The sequence below is a fragment of the Rissa tridactyla genome, chromosome 6 (genome assembly GCF_028500815.1).
Source record: "Rissa tridactyla isolate bRisTri1 chromosome 6, bRisTri1.patW.cur.20221130, whole genome shotgun sequence".
NCBI classification, from domain to species: domain Eukaryota; kingdom Metazoa; phylum Chordata; class Aves; order Charadriiformes; family Laridae; genus Rissa; species Rissa tridactyla.
Genome location: NC_071471.1, coordinates 42,406,244 through 42,424,753, shown reverse-complemented (window position 1 = coordinate 42,424,753; position 18,510 = coordinate 42,406,244). Strand labels below are relative to the sequence as shown.

General features: G+C 44.6%; 1 protein-coding gene across 1 annotated transcript in view; it reads left to right on the top strand.

Moving 5' to 3' along the window:
• Nucleotides 1-751: 751 nt before the first annotated feature.
• The window catches only part of GRID1 (glutamate ionotropic receptor delta type subunit 1), a 549,473-nt gene continuing 531,714 nt past the window's right edge, over nucleotides 752-18,510 (top strand). Inside the window, exons 1-2 of the mRNA XM_054207026.1 lie at nucleotides 752-949; nucleotides 3,065-3,220. Of these exons, the coding sequence (XP_054063001.1) occupies nucleotides 871-949; nucleotides 3,065-3,220 (235 nt within the window). The 5' untranslated portion in view covers nucleotides 752-870. The remainder of the gene's footprint in view (nucleotides 950-3,064; nucleotides 3,221-18,510) is intronic.

Genomic DNA, 18,510 nt, shown 5'->3' with positions numbered 1-18,510 from the left:
CGGTGCCCCCGCGCCGCCCCCGCTCGCCGAAGTTGGGCGAGGGGCGGCGAGCGCAACCCCGCGACCCCTCCCTCCGCGCCCTTACCTCCGGGGGCGTCCCGCCGCGCCACGTAGTGCCGGGCCGCGTCGCGCCGCGCCGGGGCTGCGGGAGGCCGCGCAATGCGGGGGCGCTGGGCGCCCGCCGTGGGGGGGTTGCAGCCCCGCGGGAGAGCCGAGGAGTTGCGGAGCCGCCTCGCCCCCTCCCCTCGGCTCCCTGCACTTAAAGCATCGGCCCCCTACCCCTCTCCCCCTGGGAGATATACACACACTATATCTATATATTTGGATATATCTATATATATTTAATTGCAATTATTTTCCCTGTTCTTGCACAGCCATCCCACTTCCTCGCGGAGCCGCGAACTCCCCGTCGTGCCGCCTGGGCGCCCCAGTGCCCGCGCCCCGCTGCCGCCGCGCCGTGCCCCGGCGGCACCGAGCGCCCAGGCTCCGCAGTCACGTGGCGCGGGGGGCGGGCGGCGGCGGCGGCGGGGGGGGGGGGCCGCTCCGCAGTTCGCGGTCTGCCGGCGCCCCGGCACACACCGAGCGCTGGAGGCTCCGCCGCGCCGCCTGCCAACCCGGGATCTACCTCTGTGCTTTTTGAGCCCCGGCTTTTTTTTTTTTTCCCCTCTCTCCATCGCCCGTTTTCCTCAATCTTGGAAAATTCTTGGGGTGCTGGGGGAATTTGGGATTTTTTTTTGTCCAAAGGGGGGGGCGTCTGGGCATCTCCCCCCCACGCCCGCTGCCTCGCTCCACCTGCCCTTGCGCCTTTTTTCTTCTTTTCTGCTGTCTCTCCACCAAACCCGGGCTGATGTGCTGTGCGAGAGGCTGGAAATGGAAGTGTTGATGCTCTGGCTTTTCCCCTGGATATTTCAGTGCGTTTCGGTGCGGGCGGACTCCATCATCCACATTGGTAAGAGAGGGAGCGGGGGGTTGGAGAGGGACGCGGTAGATAAATAAATAAATGAAGGAAGCGTCTCGTTTAACCCTGGTAATGTCACAGGCAGCGGTTGAACCCAACTCCGCGGAGAGACAGGAGGAGGGAAGGGAGAAGGGCAGATGAATTCCCCCCTCTTCCCCCCGACTATAAAGTTAGGGGCGAAACGCCGGCTGTGCGCCGGGCCGAGCCGGGCTGCGGGGCCGGGAGCGGGCGCGGGGCGGGGGAACCCGCCGGGGCTGCCGCTGCGGTCTCCCATGTGGCTGGGGAGCCTGTACTTGGACCTGTTTGCGTGGAAAGGCTTTCTTCTCCCCCCGCCATCCCCTCCGCGCCTCCTCACCACCGAACACAAACAACCGCCCCCAACACCCGAGCAGGAGAAAGGCATAATCTGAACGTGCTGGTAGGGAAAACTTTCGGGGAGATAATCCCCTGGTTTCCATCCCCTGTCTAGCAGGTGTCAGCCGAGCCGGAATGCGGGGGGAGGAGGGGGGGGCGGGGAATTTGGCTGGGAACGGTTTAGAAAGGCGAGATTTGCAGTGTCTGTGTGTGTGTGTCTCTGCGCGCAACTGTTGTGGTTTGAGTAAGATCTCATTAAAACCCCTGGGCAGCAAGAAGGCTGGATCAGCAGTGGAAGGAAAAGAGGGATGAATTAAGAGGCAAAGGGAAGGCTGATGTGAACTTTTATGGCTTCTGGGAGCAAGGCACGGTGATGTCCGCGGGAAGCCTGGCAAGCAAAAGCGAGGCTCTGCAGTCACCTTTTGGCTGGTGTTGAAAGGTAGCAGCAGGAAGGAAAATGAGGATGTTTAGGGGCGGAGAGTGGGGTGAGAATCACTTGTGGAGGATGATAGAGGAGGAGACGGGAGTACGGCCGGGAAATGGAAAGCCGTAATTCCCACCAGCCTTTTGGGGAGGATGGGAGATCAAAAAAAGGAGGGGGCCGGGGCGGGAGGGATCCTGGCCAGGGGAGGCTCCACGGAGACGGCAGGAAAGTCCCGTGTCGACCCGGGGCGGGGAAGGGGAACGGGGGACCAGCCCTGTAACAAGTTTCCCAGCAAGGGGCGGCAGCAGCGGCTCCGGGGCCGGCGGAGGAGGCTCTGGTCGGCGCCGCTCGCCTCCGGAGCCTGGGGGCGCAGCCAAGGCAGACAGCATTGCGGAGCCATTAAGGAGACGGGGTCAGCCCTGACCGCAGCGGGGAACTCCGGCCCAGGGGTGCTCCCCGGGGCTGGGCAGAGCCCGGCAGCAGCGGGGCCAGTCCCGCGTGGAGGCAGTGGGGCCGCCTTGGGGAAGTGCCCGGGCCGGCGGCGAAACAACCTCCGCAGCTCTCCCCCTCGGCCCCCTGGTTCTCCTGCGGGTGGATGGTGTCACCTCGGCTTCTCCTCGCACGAACTTCAGCCCGAGTGGTGTTTGCTAACTAACTCCTCGCAGAAATAGCGGTCCGGTGGGCAGGAGAGGAGAGCTGCTGTGTGCAGAATTGTGATTTCACACGGGCTCCAGCCACAGGCACACACGGTGTGAATCAGCAGGACTTTTCCAGGCTGGGGGATAACGTTTTTATCGGTTTTTTTTTGTTTGTTTGTTTGGTTTTTTTTTTTGGCTGTTTTGCTGCCAGCACGGAAGCTCCCCCAGCGCGGCACCGCACAGGGCGGTAAGCCTGGTGCGGGCACACAGGCGCTCCGCTCCGTTGGGAGGGGATCTTATGTAACGCACATCGCCAGATGTTTTCACGTTAACTGTATAAACAGGGCAGTGAAATTAAAGCTTCCAGGTTACTGGACACAAATCCTGGCTTTCACGTTCCTGTGTGCATATGAGCCTCAATAAAACCGCTGCCCGAAAGGCAGCAGCCCAGGGGGCGGCGAAGCAGTGGGCAAAAAGTTGGTCAAATTCGCAAGCCCGCTCCTTTTCCCCTCCTTGGCGAAGCCAGTCCCTCACTCCGGCGTGGCTGCCGGCCCCACAGGAGCCCGCTTCCCCGCCTGGCACCGTGTGAGGCGGCCCGGGCATTCCACGGCGCAGGGGGGAGCGGGGGTTCTGGGGCGGCGAGGAGCGGGGCCGAGCCCTCCTCACCCTCCGCCGCTTTCCTCCCCGTAGGTGCCATTTTCGAAGGCAATGCTGCCAAGGACGACGAGGTGTTCAAGCAGGCTGTGTCGGATCTGAACCTCAATGACGACATCCTCCAGAGCGAGAAAATCACTTACTCCATCAAGCTCATAGAGGCCAACAACCCCTTCCATGCGGTGCAGGAAGGTGAGAGCCGCGGGGCGGCACCCACGGGGCGGGTGGACTGGGCGCCGGGACGGGGCTGGGAGCGGACCGTTCCCGGCCGGTTGGCGGGGAGGATGTTTCAGCGCCGGTGACAGCCCGGACCTCTCCTGGCGCTCGGCTGGAAACTTTTCTTCGGTCGGGGGTTGGCGCTGTCTTACAAGGAAAGGGGAGGGACGGCGCGGTGCGGCGGCTGCGGCGCCGTGCCCAGCCCACCCGTGCCCAGCCGCTCAGCGCAGGGCGGCCCACGCTGGGGGCGGCACCCGCGGGAGAGCCGGCAGGGCAGGGGGGGCTCCAGGTCGGTCCAGGGTCGGAAAGCGCCCCCCCTGCGGAGGGAAGGCCAGGCCCCACCGCCGCCCTCGTTCCCCCCAGGCAGGGCGTACGCGTGGACGCGGCAGGGCAGACGAGGGGGTCCCATCCGGAGGGGGGGGTTCGTGCGGCGCCGAGGGGCCGGGCAGGAGGGAGTCGATGCTTGCGGGAGTTGACGGGGCACAAACCGGCACCGCTACCTGCGCATCTGCCCCTGCGCCCCGCAAGGGGAAGGAGGGCTGGGGCGGCCGGCGGCGACAGCGTGACCCTCCGTGTGAGAGAAGCTCCCTCCCGAGTGGCGGGGGAGAGGGCAAGGTGGCCGAGTCACCAAGGAAAACCTTCCCAGAGTTTACAAGATCTGACAAGTAGCTACATAGGTAAATGATTTCAATTAGATTTTTGCAAAGGGAAATGTTTAAATTAATCAGCTTGCCTTTACAAATAAGACTTTAAAAAGATATTATTTGGGATTTAATGAAGCCAAGGTTAATTATGGCCTAGGTTATTTCAGAAGCTGTGTTTTTCAGTAGTAATTATTCTAGAAACTGAGAGCTATTTATATACCCAGACTAGAATATTTAAAAAAATGATTCATCACCAGCCTTACCCTTAGTTTTACAGAGCACAGAGTGAATCTTTTCCCTGTATGAAAATTTGCATTAATCCATATGTATTTATGTCTAAGTTGTGTACATGGAAATTATGGCTACAAAATTACACCAAATGTTAATTTTCGTGAACTCTGAACAATTTCTTCTGCTATCTTTTTTCCTTAGAGTAGGTGCTAGTTAATATCATGCACATTCAGAAGAAACAGCAATATATACCTTTTCAAGGACCTGATCCCATTAACAATAGGATTCTTCTTGCTGCTCTGAAAGCTTAGCAAGGCTGTATGAAAAAATATTTATGAAAATGGGAAGAAGGGGACTTTAAAACAAAACTCCACCCACATAGTTAGACACCAGAGAAAAATAAAAATCTCTAAATAATGGTGCGTTGATTTATTGGCAAAGATTAACTCCGAACAATTGGATCTTCTTACATTTGCAAAAGCTCAGTGTCCTATATTGGAGCTTATTCATATTCATGGAAGTGACAGTAGTTGGCTAGCTGAACAATTGCTTTCAACAGTGTCTCTTCTCAGAAGTAAAACTTTATGAAACTATTCTGAATGCCCTGGGATCTGAGCTGACAGTCTTGTGGACAGAGTCCTTTTGCTCAGTTTTGTTGAAAGCAGAGAAGCATGACCAACTGGAGGATTCTTCTTGATCTAGTAGGGTTTTTATTTTTTTTTAATTGGTTTTTTTGCTAACCTTGGAGATTAGTTTGCATGTATATAAACTACTATGAAAACAAAATATCTCTGTTGAAAATCCATGCTGAAGCCATAGAAAAGACTCTGGTCAGATTTTTAATATCTTTGATGCAGAGTCTTTGTGCTACCTGAATATATGTAAATAAAGATGTTTCCTCCTATCCCTTCCAGGATGCTCTTTCAGGGTTCACGTGTCCATTGCAACTAGAATCGCCCTTTGATGAACTGATCCCACACTGGAGAATTTAGGAAGTGGTTGATGAATGTTCACAATTCCAAAGAGAAAATGTTCTCTGTCACTACTTCATTAAGGCATATTAATGCATCTTCTTTTGTGAGGGCTGTGAAATGATCCTATCTGCAAGTGAAACCTTGCCACGGAGCGAGAGCTAAGAGAAGAGCATCAGACTTTGCTCAATTTCGTGGCTTGTTTTGTTGGTTCAGGTCGGGTCTTTTTCTATTTAAGATTTAATTTCCTGCTTTTGAAACTGTTATACAACATGCTGACAGAATGATCCACGGGACGTACAAGATGCTGGGCTATTCTTACTGAGCAGTGTCTCTTTGCCCAGTGTTACTTGGTGTCATTCTGACTATTCAAAATCTCATTGTATTTCACCATGCGGATGTCCTGCTCATTTTGGTAGAATATTGTGTATAGTAGTCAAAATAACCTGGAGCAAATCTGCTGCCCAGACTGCTCGCAGAATCTTGTTGCTGCTACATAAAATGCCCTGACACCCACATTATTCTTCTGCAGTGTCTTTCTAAGCAGCGCCATGGAAATCAATGTTGCAAGCATTAGTTTCATAGCAATGTAACGTTTTACAGTAAAAACCAATCTGGAATAAAATTAGAACATTGCGATACTACCACCAGAATAGTTCATGCAATCAAACCAATCAAAAATATTGGTTTTATTTGAAGTGTCTTTTGCACAGTCTTGTGAGATGACATTGTAAGTTATTCCTTAAGTGCTTTTTAAAGAGTGCTGCAACCAAGGACCTTCATTTCAATGATACTGTGCTGTTAAAATTATGGAAAGTAATTTCTACATGTAACCATGTCTATTACATAGCAACAGGACTTTAATTACTGATGGAGATAGTTTTTAACATGGATTTGACCTGGCATTTATTGTGCAGTTAGAGAACTTTTGCATGGGTAGTAAGCACAGAAGAGTAGTAACTGTAGGGTTTTCTCAGTAGGAGTAGTGCATTTGCAGAACTAAAGGCCAGACAGAAGATACCCTGTTTTTCATAAATGGAGTAGTTTTCAATGCTGGAAGGTGCTGAGAAGTGTCATAAGATTTTGAAGAAAAGCTTTAGGGACTTTGCTTTAGAGAGAGAAGGGGCACTACTGTGGTAGTTTCTGGTGACTGATGTAGGTAAATAAAATTCAGAGATCCTTTTCCTTCAAAGACTTGGTGAACGCTCATGTTAATAGTTGTGGTGGGTGCCAGAGAATAGTAATTAACAAAAAGAGTAAATTGTGTTCCATCTTTGTCTTCCATTTTTAATATACGTTGCAGAAACAAGATCCTGTTGTGCTGATAAGCAAAGAGATTGTTTTGGCCCCATCAAACTCATATTCTATGATAAAGCATGGCAAGTAGGTAGAAGGAATTCCAGTGGCAAGGGATGTAGCAGTAAAGAATAAACAGACCCTGGTGTAAGCGTAAAATAGGACTTCGTTGTCTCTTTGCGCCTACAAGCAGTCATCGCGTTTTGTAGAATGTTGCTTTTATGTATGTGGCAATTACTTGAGGGAAAAATTGTTTTTTCACTGACTGTCACGGGAGGAAAATATACATGCGGAATCATTGTTCTTTTCATATTATTTTAAGGAAATGAGCTCAAATCGCAAACATGATGTTAAATTATATCCTTACTTCCAAAAGAGCTAAGTGCTTGGTTTCTTTTAAGCGATTGAGATGTGAGATCATAAGTGCTTGTTTGTGTGTGGTGCGTATTTAAGCTAGTACTGTGGTAACCTTTCTGTGATTCAAGGATTCAAAAAAGCTCAAAGGTATCAGAAACACCTTAAAGCTTTCAGTTCAAATTGGGATTTTTGAGCCTGCCGTTGGTGTTGAAAAGGGACTTTGTGTATGACATATGGGTGGCAAAAAAGTTTCCAGCTGGGCTTGAAAACATGATGGCATGTTTAAACTAAAAACCAAGCAAAACTAATGTGTAAGTTTTAAAAATGTGTTTGGAGGGGGAATAGTTAGCTGTGAGTCAAAACTGGGGCATAGGAAAGCTAATACTATAGTGCTCTTCGGAGAAGGGATCCAAAGGAGCTAGTTGTTACTTGGAAGCTGTGAAACTTTAAAACCCTGTCTCTCAGTGGATGATGCTTGCACATCTATGGAGCTTTCCTGGAGCTGAAACTTGCTGTTCTCTCTGCATAGCAATTTCAAATGAATTGTTTCTAATTTGAGCAGCCTTGTATGTGTGCTTGTTGATGTTAAAATGCTGTCAGCTCTGGAAACCAGAACAAATTTGGAAAATCAAAATGTGATTTGAGAGCAAGAATTGTGTTCCATAAATGGGTTTATTGTCAGTCCCGTGTATGCTGCTGTGGTTTCAGGGCAACTCTGAGCTGCTGATTTTTTGGATGTCTGTGTTGTATACCGTTGAGTGAATCTGATCTCTTATCATAGTCTGTAGGACTTGGTAACGATACATACTTGGCATAGTTCTTGAACTGTCTTGCCTCAGCACATGTATTTCAAGTTACTACCACACTTGCTTTCGAACAGTTTTATTTGTTGAGAAGGTATAAGCTGATCAATGTGTAGATAACTAAGATGAAATACAGGCCTGGATAACGGAACTCAGTGGCTCCATTGCTATTCTGGCATTTATTTGCCTGGCCAAAATCCCAAGTATAGCTATACTTGTCATATGTGCTTTGCCCAGTGGCAGGGAGTTGTGGAGGAGCGGTGTGACTTTATCCTCTGGGACTCTGTTTTATGGCAGCGCAAGTGTCCCCTACTAGAAACCCACAGGTGGGCCAGAAGCTGCATCCTGGTGTTGTCGAAATGCTTCAGGTAAAGGACTGTTTTCTCTGTTGGGAAAAATTTAAACTTAGGTGGCTATTAAATATAGAAGAGGAAGACCTAACAACAACCGTGAAAAGATATCCCTGCGTCATGGTAATAACTCTTTCCTTGCTATTGGGTAAGCCCAGATCCAGCACCATATAAAGCTACATCAAACGTGTTTGTGTAAATACAGATTAAGACATTTTGTTTTGTTGGGCTATAGTTTCACATGCCCCAGAAATGGAGGTTGTTTCTAGACTTAGGATGTTTTAATACTGGAAGGGAAGAGTAGAGAGAAAGGAAAGGGAATATAACAAATGCAAACAAAGAAACAACAAAAAAGAAAATTTATAAAATACAGCATATACAGATTACTGTTTTTTATAAAAAACCAAAGCTTTATTGATTTAACTGCATTGGATTGAGGAATTTGGAGCCTAGCTAGAAATCACAGACTGTACCTAGATTTTGAATGCAAAACATAAAAATTAAAAAATTCTCATCTGCCAGAATTGCAAAGGATTGTTTTATGTCAATAAAGCATCAATTAATTTTTCTCAAGTACTTCTCTTGAGTCTTTCAGTGTCGTGTAACTTTACGTGTATCTGCTCTTCCACGGCTTGCTCGAACACAGATTTCACACTGTTATCATCAGGATATAGGGTCTTGTTGGAAGTTTTTGACAGGTGAACTCTGAGCTCTCCAGAAAGAACATATTGTTACATACTTTTTATTTTCCCCCTAGTTTTAATCTAAGCTTTCAACACATTTTTAAAAACCAACCAGAAAGAGTGTAGGTAGGGGTTCCCTCCCGTGGTCAGAGAGGTCTTGCTGTGCAACGACACGTTTTTTCTAGTAGTCTGATGCAGTTAAAAGCTGTTACTCAGTGGGGTGAATGTGCTTAACAGTTTTACCTCCTTGTGCCCTCCGAGACCAGACCAAGACTTGTTAAGGACTGCCACAGTGAAGACATCTGTGACACTGTCATCTCCTTGTGCTTGTGTTTTTATGCTGTGTAGTTGTGTGGCTCAGCGGATTATAAACCAGAGCATTTTGTAGAGCCGAAGAAAACAACAAATTAAAACATCCATCTCTTCCCCTTCTTGCGGTTTTGTTATGCTGAAAGCAGGGACCTGCAGATGTCTTTAGTAAGAAGGAAAGGAGTCAGTAGCCTGTAAAGAAGCCCCTTTGGTGCTGAGGTTGGGAGGTAGGTTACAGATTGTGGGCAAACACGGCTTATTTTGTTGCTTCATTCCACTGGAGATTGTTACTTTGTAGCCGCAACTGTTTGGGTTCTGGTCACCATTTAACTGCAGGTGCAAAATATTTTGTACTTTCCGGAGGTGGTCCCTCTGAAACGTATCCCTGCTATGGTTTGGGATTTTTCCCAGGCTGTGCTGGGGTTAGTTACACCCTGGCCGCATTCGCTCCTTTTACAGAGGTTCCCATCATTTCAGGCCGGGGCTGAGCTGCCCGGGGAGCCAGCTCCAGACAGTGCAGCAGGCAGTGAGGAGTCAAGCGAAGAAGGAGGTGCTGCTGTGGGCTCCCACCTTAGCATCCCAGGGTAGAAAGGTTTTTTTTTTGTGGCAACACTGACAGTATGGATGGGACCTGTCTGGAGTCCTAGCCCTGCTTGGTGAAGGCTGGTGATGGGGAGGTGGCATGCTGAGTCTGCCACAGGAGGTGTCTCAGCCCCTGCTTGCTGTGGGATGATAGGGAATCCCGTGTTATTTTCGTGCTTTGCAATTAAAAGGGTTTTATTTTGTCTGAAAGATTTTTTTTTCACTCCCTCCATCTGCGTAACAGGTTAAGCTCATTTCTTCTCTCTCTTCTAATATGCAGACTTGCTAATAATGCCTTTGTTTCCATGGTGGGTGTGGGCCACCCATCTATTTTAAGGATCTCACACAGAAGAGTAGCTGCAGGTTAGGCTACAGTTCTTTTTCTGTACCTAATGGTCTTCCCTACTGATCCTGATGCCGAACCTGCGCATTTATCAAGGAGCTGCAGTTGGGTTTCTTATTCTAGGATTCCATTTTAGAAAATATGCTACATCATTAACTAGTGTGCTAGAAATTATCCCAAAAGATCAGAAATAAGTGGTGTTCATAAAAATATTAGCTAATGTGTTTCAGGGTTAAAGATTTTCTTTCTATTTTTTTTTTCTTGAAGAAAATAATTTTGAGTGCTTTGGCTGCTTTTCTCAGTCATTACTGTGGAGGAGGATCTGTAAATGTGAAATGAGTATACAAAACCGCCTCAGCCTGATCTAGTTAAAATAACGGCTAAAGAAAATGGTCGTAAATTGCGAAATACAATCTGTGTATGTGCATATACATATACAGGCATGCCCATATACCCTGTACAAATAATTTAATTGCTAGACTTTCTGTAATGTGTCCAGCAGGGAGTATGCCTTTAGCCTTTCTGTGTTCAGAATCTTCCAGCTAGATGATTAGAGGATTGACTGTCTAAGTACTACATTTTAAATTACATCTTCATACTTGCAGAATGAGATGAATTTAATATTTTGATGTGATTTATCATGCTATGGCTGAGCCATTCAGTGAAAGAAGTTAAAACTACACATTCTTTCAATGGAGGGGATGTCATCATGTTTATAAAACTGTTCATGACTTACCATAGTTATTCACTGGAAGGAAATCAAACCAAAACCTAGTTATACAACTACAATAGTGCCTGACCATAAGACTATGGAACACTAAGACTGTGGATGAAATAGTTACTTCAGATTTAACTTTTTGCCATTTCAGAGGAATCATAGTCAAACTCTTATTTGTTTTTTAGGCAAAGATCAAAATGTTTTTCATACTTTTATTCGTAATAAATTCCCTCTGAGGGGAATTCCTGCTGTGTCTTTATTTGTCTCTGTCATCTCACACTTAGAGGTGTTTTTTCAATTTGCCCCTCAGAAAAAAATTTACTTAGCATGCATTATTGGGAGTCATACTGCTGTGTGAGTCTTATAATTATATGAAATTAAACCTTTTTTTTTTTTTAGCAGATGTCTTTTTTTATCAGAAAGTGCCCTGTTAGAATGGAAATGGCCCACAGAGCTATTGCTTTTCTTGCAAGAGATTTTTCCATAATTTACAGATATTTGAGTTAATGATTTTGAAAAATGGCTTCAGTGTTCCAATTTTGCATTTTGACAGGTTTTTCTGATGTAATAGAACTTGCAGTGATTTTTGTTACATACAGAAATGTTGTGTGGTTCTTTCCATTTGGAAATTTATTGAAAGAGGCCAAGTTTCAGACCAAGGAATGAAACACTTTACGCACAGGGCAGGTACAAGTTATGCAGACTACCTTACACAAAAACGTGTCTGCTCTGAAGTTGAAATCTAGGTGCCATCCTGATAATCCTTTCCATATCAGTCTTCACTGAGGAAAGGGGCCAGCTAATGCTGGTCCTTAGTGTAGCTCTTTGGTTATTAGGGTTCTTGTCCATGAGAAGGTTGAAGTGAGACTGTTAAATAGTGTGCAACATTTTGAGAACCTCATTTTATATCATATGTAGATCTGTAATCATTTCAAAGGCAGATAATAATGATATGCTAATACACCAAGATTTCTTTCATTTACGTAACTTTAAGGCAATAACTATCTGAAATGAGAAATATGTTGAAAAGATTTCTTTTATGTTTTTCCTAATAGCTTGCATTTAATTATAATTTGGAGACCTGATTGCTGTGCTTGAAACTGCATTTGGGTTTGTGTCTTTGGAGTGCATTTTATAGCCTGAATTTGTCTTATCAGAAAGAGACTGTCTGTACTAGCCCTGTCTCTGTGAAGTTCCATTCCTTTGACTCTGTTGTGGCATCTTGGTGTCTGTCTGTTTTTTTCCTTTTGCCTATTATATTTACATTCAGATATGCAGTAAGAATTAATACTGGAAAGCACTAAGAGCCAGCGCCTAGACGTAAAAAGAACCAAGAGGCATTAATTTCAAGTGGTGTTTGGCTGCATTAAAACACACAGCAGGGTTTCTACTGCTTGACCTTACTGAGAACCATTCCCTTAGCAACCTTTCATAGAGGGAGTAAAAGGACAGTAAGAAAACATTTTTTTTCTCTATATTCAACAGAATAATATCTAAGAAATGAATTTCTCTCTTCAAAAATACCACAAGCTCAAACCAAAAAACTCCCAATGGGTCCAAGCTCTCATTATGTATCGTGTGTCTCAGTCTAGTTATTTAATCCTCTGCTTTTTAACTTATCCGAGTCTTTGAGATTTTAACTAGTAGCCTTGCTGATGGAATACTTTCAATATCCTCAAAATCTCATTGACAATCTGGTTTCTTCTTATTTAGAAAGTGAATAAAAGGATTTTCCATGTAAGCAAATGTTTGTAAAGTTAATGAGAATTGTCTTTGTCAGCATGTAGATAACTCTGTTTTATACCATTACTGGATATTTAGGAAATACCAATTGTTTGCTGTTTGGTAATACTTTCAGTGGAGAAACTGTAATGATCTAGAGCAGGATTTCCATAGTCCTTTGTTTTCTTAATCTCTCTGCTCCTGGACAAAGGTAAAACTTGGGATGGCAGACGGAGGAGTTGGTTTATTGGAGACAGAGCCTCTCAGTGTCTTTTCTGTGTGTTTGAAAACCCTTGACTTAATTTTATGTTTATTTAAAAAAACGCTTCATAACTTCAAGGAAAACTCTTGTATAAATTGAGCATCGTCTTGTGTGGAATATTACCTGCTTTTTAATCTAAAGGACTAATGTTTTGTCCATTTTCTACCCTACTTGAGGATATTTTTTGAATGAGAATAGTTACCTGAGAGGCTCAGAGAAAAGGAACTTAGTATGTGGTGTCTGCAAGGGTCAAAACACAGAGGGTTAGGGTGTTGAAGTGCACAAAAAATAAAAGGGAACAAGCCAATTATCTGCTTTAAGTTTATTTTTACTGAAAATTTTATTTCATCTTGCTTTTGTCCTGAAATACTTCAGTTACTGTGGAAGTAATCGTGTTTTGATATAGGTAGGACTTAGTGACCCAAACAGAAACAGGAAAAGCCTGCGCTTCCTCTGGTCTGAGAGAGATGCTTGCACAGTATGGGGATGGATTTTTAAAGAGGCTGGAGAAGGGCAAGACTGTCACAGCATTAGCAAGTAATCAGTCTGCAAATAATCAGCCCGTGGCAGGCATTTCCGTTCCTGAGAGAAGAAAAGGCATTTCCAAAGTGAGCTCACAGGACAAGATGGGGAAAGATATGGTCTAGCAGTAGTTGAGGATGACTGATCCTATGTTTGTAGAAAGTCACTTGTCCAGGGCAGCTTGAAATGAGAGTGCCTATATCTGGATTAAAGTGTTGTATAGTCCACATGAAAAGTAATTTCACGTTTCAGCACTGCCTAGCTTTTGGCTTGGTTTTGTTTTGTTTTGTTTTGTTTTCTTTAAAATACCCCCAACAAATTGTAAGGGAGCTGGTGGATTGTGTCTGGTAATTGTTAGGGAACACTTGGGAGGAAGATCTTGCAGCAAGGTTCTAGACAAGCAATATCCTTAACCACAAGTTAGCACACCCATTAAATATGTTACAATGGTTCGGCAGCCAGTGGGGTTTTGCCTTGCCTCTGGATGGGTGCTCACAAAGTCAGCTGTGCAGGCAGGCAGAAGTGCTGTTGTCAAGCATGATTACAACCAGCTTTCTTAAAGCAGGTGGCTGGAGTAATCTTTCCCTCCCTTCTTTGCCCGTGGCAGTGGCATTGGTGTGGCAAAATTGGTTCACAAATGGGTTTCTGAAGGCTTAATCCCTTGTCATTTGTTGAGGGCGGTTTACATTTTTGTGGCCATGGTGTGTCTGTCCTCTTTGTTTTTACACAGTTGCTTAAAAATAAAACATAATGTCAGCTAAAACTCAGAGTCATCTGGGCAATTCAATAACTAGTGATGCCTGATTCTTTTTGAATCAAATCTGCAATCCTAGTTCTCAAAAGGCATTTTGCTGTCTTTCATTATATTTTTTTGCAATAACCTAATATTTACCTCAGGAAGGGCTTCCTTCTGTTTTCCTTTTGGTTTATTCTTAGTGTCTTATTGCCAAGTCAGAGACCATGTTATTGTAGCTGGTATCTTTATGCCTGGGGTCTTCACCAGAACTCCAGTTTCTCAAAGGCATCTATTTGGTGAAACATATACTTTTCTGTCTGTCATTGTCATTTTCAGAGCTACCTCCTCACTTCTAGCCATACCCTATTTTACATGCACAGCAGATCCATCATTCTACTTCCTAATGAGGTTTGTAAATATAAACTATTTCTCCAAATTCTGAGGTCTTTTTTTACCTGCCTTCTCTTCCTTTTTCCCTGCCACTGCTCGATTCAATATATTTTATGAACATGCTTTTTGTGATTTGCTGGATTATTCTATTTCCATTGCACTTTAATCATCATGATGACAACATCTGTTGGCAGCAGTATACAGATGTTTTTCAGAGCATATTCTAAGGTTTGTAAATGGTTGCTATATGTACATGAGAAAGCTAAGGTTTTGTCTTTTCCATTTACATTAAAAGAAGCAGAACTGCATTATGAAAATGAAATGTGTGTCTCTGAGAGACTTGCCACCTTTCAGTGACCACCGGGGGAAACCTTTAAGTTTCACACAGCTTCCTCTATGTTACCTGCTGTGGTGAGCCTGGGGTTTGTACTACAGAGTTAAGTCTCTCATCCTGCTTCCACTGATGTGACAGATAATCTTCCTCTCCTTTTTATTTTATTTTAGATTTTAACCTTTAAAGCTGTGTGTCTCTGACATCATAAGGAAATGGAGAACACACATGGACAAGAGGCCACAGGTGCTCCTTGAGAGCATCACAGCAGCTCTAAAGAATGGCAAAATACCAGGAATGTGAAAAAAAAATGACAACAGTGGTCAGTTATATTTGCTATAGGGCACTCTGGCAGCGCTGGCAGTTAAGTGCATTCAGACTAAAATGGTAATTTGGTCAAAACCTACTTCGTAGCATGTCCATGAACTAGAAGGTAGATTATCTATTGTCATAATTTTGATGCCTTTTTATTTTCTTTCTTGTGCTAATTATCTTCAAAGAGACGTTGTCCTTTAGGCGGCTCAACTTGCAGAAAAGCACCTGATGGGTATGCAAGAAATAGTTTGTTAATCAAGGATGGGAGTTCATGTTCTGCACTCATGGCAGCAATTGGGCTCTGAACTGGATTTTGCTAATCTTGCTAACTAGTCTTTTATTGTTGCTGGCCTGTAGGGAGATTATTTGTAAACTGGAGTCTTGTCTCTTGCCCTGAGAAGTTATAAATGGTTGTGTTGAGTCAGTGGAAGTGGCAAAGCTCCAAAAGGAAGCTATAAGAGGAACATTTGGAGCAGGATCTGTGTGACGTTTTGGCTCTGAAATTTTTTTTCTCCAAAAAATAAATGAATAAACTGTTATGTGGGATAATTAATAGGGAAATCTATTATTTTGGATCTCTCTTGTGTTTTTCAAAAGAGAAAATGTGCTTTAATATGTTGATGTTCTTTTGGGCTTGCACAGGAGAAAAGCTTACAGTCTGTAACTTGTGACAGACTTACGAAGTTGGAGGTTTTTTGGTTTGGATTTTTTTTTTTCCCCTCCAGAAATAGCACGGTTAGTTGCCCAAGGGTGTAGTTTACCTCTGTACATAACCTGTGCATGGACTGTAAGTTAACTGTAAAATTTGTACACTGTAAAATGCAGCGCATGAGACCAGAGAACCACTGTACAAGGCCTTAGAGAAAAATATATATCATACATACATGCCACACTTTACCTACTTAAATTCAAGTTAAACTCAGTCTCAAGATGATCAAGGCAGAAAAGGTGTGAGCCTGCATCACTCAGTTCACTTCCTGGGACAGTTTGGTGAATTAATAAGGTAAGATTGTTCTCTCTGAGGTTAAAGAAGAAATAGGAGGAGTTTCTTTGAATGTAAAACAGCATAGTGACAGCTGGAAATGCTCTGTTGGCTCCAGTGCCCCTGGAAAGTGCCTTAAGGCAAGACGAAAGCTTGTGTCAATTTGTCGTTTAAATCTGTTCCCAGGTACTTTGTTGGTGAGGTGCATTGGACTTAGGAAATACAAATAAATATATGGATATGGAGAGTTCTCTCTTTTAAAAATATATCTCCATCTCTTCAGGGTTACTTTGAATGTATGACTTTCAAATAGCTTGACAGATCATTAGATTAATTGGGAAATAGTCATAGGTTCTAGGACCTTTGGAAAATGCACTTGGAAGCTGAGAATTTTAAGTGGGATCTTCAAGATTTAGCATGTTACTACAATGTTAATAAATAGCTTGAGAATTGATAGAAAAACTTATGATGCAGTTGATAAAATGCAAACCAGCGGAGGAAGCTTGGTCTAAAGCTCAAATAAGCGTGCATGAGGGAAAATGAAATCCCTTCTGAAAAAGGTCTGTTTATATGGGAACTTTGCAACTCTTATTTCTTTTAATATTTCTGGTGATGCTATATGTATGCTTAAAAAAATATTACTTAAAATTATTTTAGCTTATGGCCAGAAGTTTTCTAACAGATATGACAAAGTCATTATCTTCATGAATCCATAGAGACAACTGTAGATGTACTTTGGTCTTGGTCTCATAAATCTAACTTAAAAAAATGTCCTTTGAGTTTCTTAATGAGAGGTTGTTAGTATGAAGTGTGTCTGTGTTCTTTCCAAACGATTAACAGTTACCTTTTTTCCAGGGTATCCATATTTGCAAATAATGGCTCGCATGGGAAAAGAGTGGCCATCAACGTAATAGAGTGTTCATAGTGCTTCAAAAAAGTGTGCCTGCAATGCATTCATCTGGAATAATATTGAGATTTAAGCTGAAGATGGGAAATATTTGCTGACAGGGCTGGCCTCAAGGCGTTCTTTTTCCTTCCTAAATGCTGATAAAATTGCTTGAAATATTCTAAAGTATATTGAAGGTTGTCTCAAGATGGATATATTGGCTTAAAAAAGAATTATTCCATTCTCCCCATAATTATATTCTTTTTGATGAGATTTTACAAGAAACTTATTTTATCTCTTTTTCTATAGAAAAAATATTAATATAGGAAGTAAGCTTGTTGAGAGTATTAGTTATCTTGGTACAGAGAAAGGTCAATTGATTTTCTGGATGCTGGTCCTGGATTAAGTTTTAAATTGTGTAAGTTTGACTCTAACTCTGGTTTCTGGTGAATGAGAATTTCTAGCTGAAGAGAAATGGGGCTCCCAGTACAGTTTCTTATATGCTTGCCAAGCTCTGTGTGTATAGCAGAATCATAAAATCATAGAATTGTTAGGGTTGGAAGGGACCTTAAAGATCATCTAGTTCCAACCCGCCTGCCATGGGCAGGGACACCTCCCACTAGATCAGGTTGCTCAGAGCCCCATCCAGCCTGGCCTTGAACACCTCCAGGGATGGGGCTTCCATCACCTCTCTGGGCAACCTGCTCCAGTGTCTCACCATCCTCATGGTGAAGAACTTCTTCCTAACGTCCAGTCTGAATCGTCCCATCTCTAGTTCTGATCCATTCCCTCTAGTCCTACCATTACCTGATATCCTAAAAAGTCCCTCACCAGCTTTCTTGTAGGCCCCCTTAAGATACTGGTAGGCCACTGTAAGGTCTCTGCGGAGCCTTCTTTTCTCCAGACTGGACAACCCCAACTCTCTCAGTCTGTCCTCATAGGAGAGGTGCTCCAGCCCTCTGATCATCCTCGTGGCCCTTCTCTGGACACGTTCCAGCACATCCATATCTCTCTTCTAGTAGGGGCTCCAGAATTGGATGCAGTACTCCAGGTGGGGTCTCACAAGAGTGGAGTAGCGGGGGAGAATCGCCTCCCTCGACCTGCTGGCCATGCTTCTCCTGATGTGGCCCAGGATACGATTGGCTTTCTGGGCTGCTGGTGCACACTGACGGCTCATGTTGAGCCTCTTGTCTACCAGCACCCCCAAGTCCTTTTCTTCAGGGCTGCTTTCAAGCCAGTCACTGCCCAGCCTATATCGGTGCTTGGGATTGCCCCGACCCAGATGGAGGACCTTGCACTTGGTCTTGTTGAACTTCATGAGGTTGGCATGGGCCCACCTCTCCAGCCTGTCAAGGTCCCTCTGGATGGCATCCCTTCTCTCCAGCATGTCAGCCGCCCCACACAGCTTGGAGTCGTCGCTGACGAAGATGTTAAACAAGAGCCGTCCCAGTACTGATCCTTGAGGGACTCCACTTGTCACTGGCCTCCACTTGGACATGTACCCATTGACAGCCACTCTTTGGGTGCGGCCATCAAGCCAGTTCTTTATGCACTGAATTGTCAGTCCATCAAACCCATATTTTATCAGCTTGGAGACCAGGCTGTCATGCGGGACAGTGTCAAAGGCTTTGCTCAGGTCCAGGTAAATGACGTCAGTTGCTCTCCCCTTGTCTGTTGATGTTGTGACCTTCTCATAGAAGGCCACTAGGTTTATCAGGCACGATTTGCCCTTGGTGAAGCCATGTTGATTGTACCCAAACACCTCTTCGTTATTCTTCTCCCTCAGCAGTGCCTCCAGGAGGATCTGCTCTATAATCTTGCCAGGTACGGAGG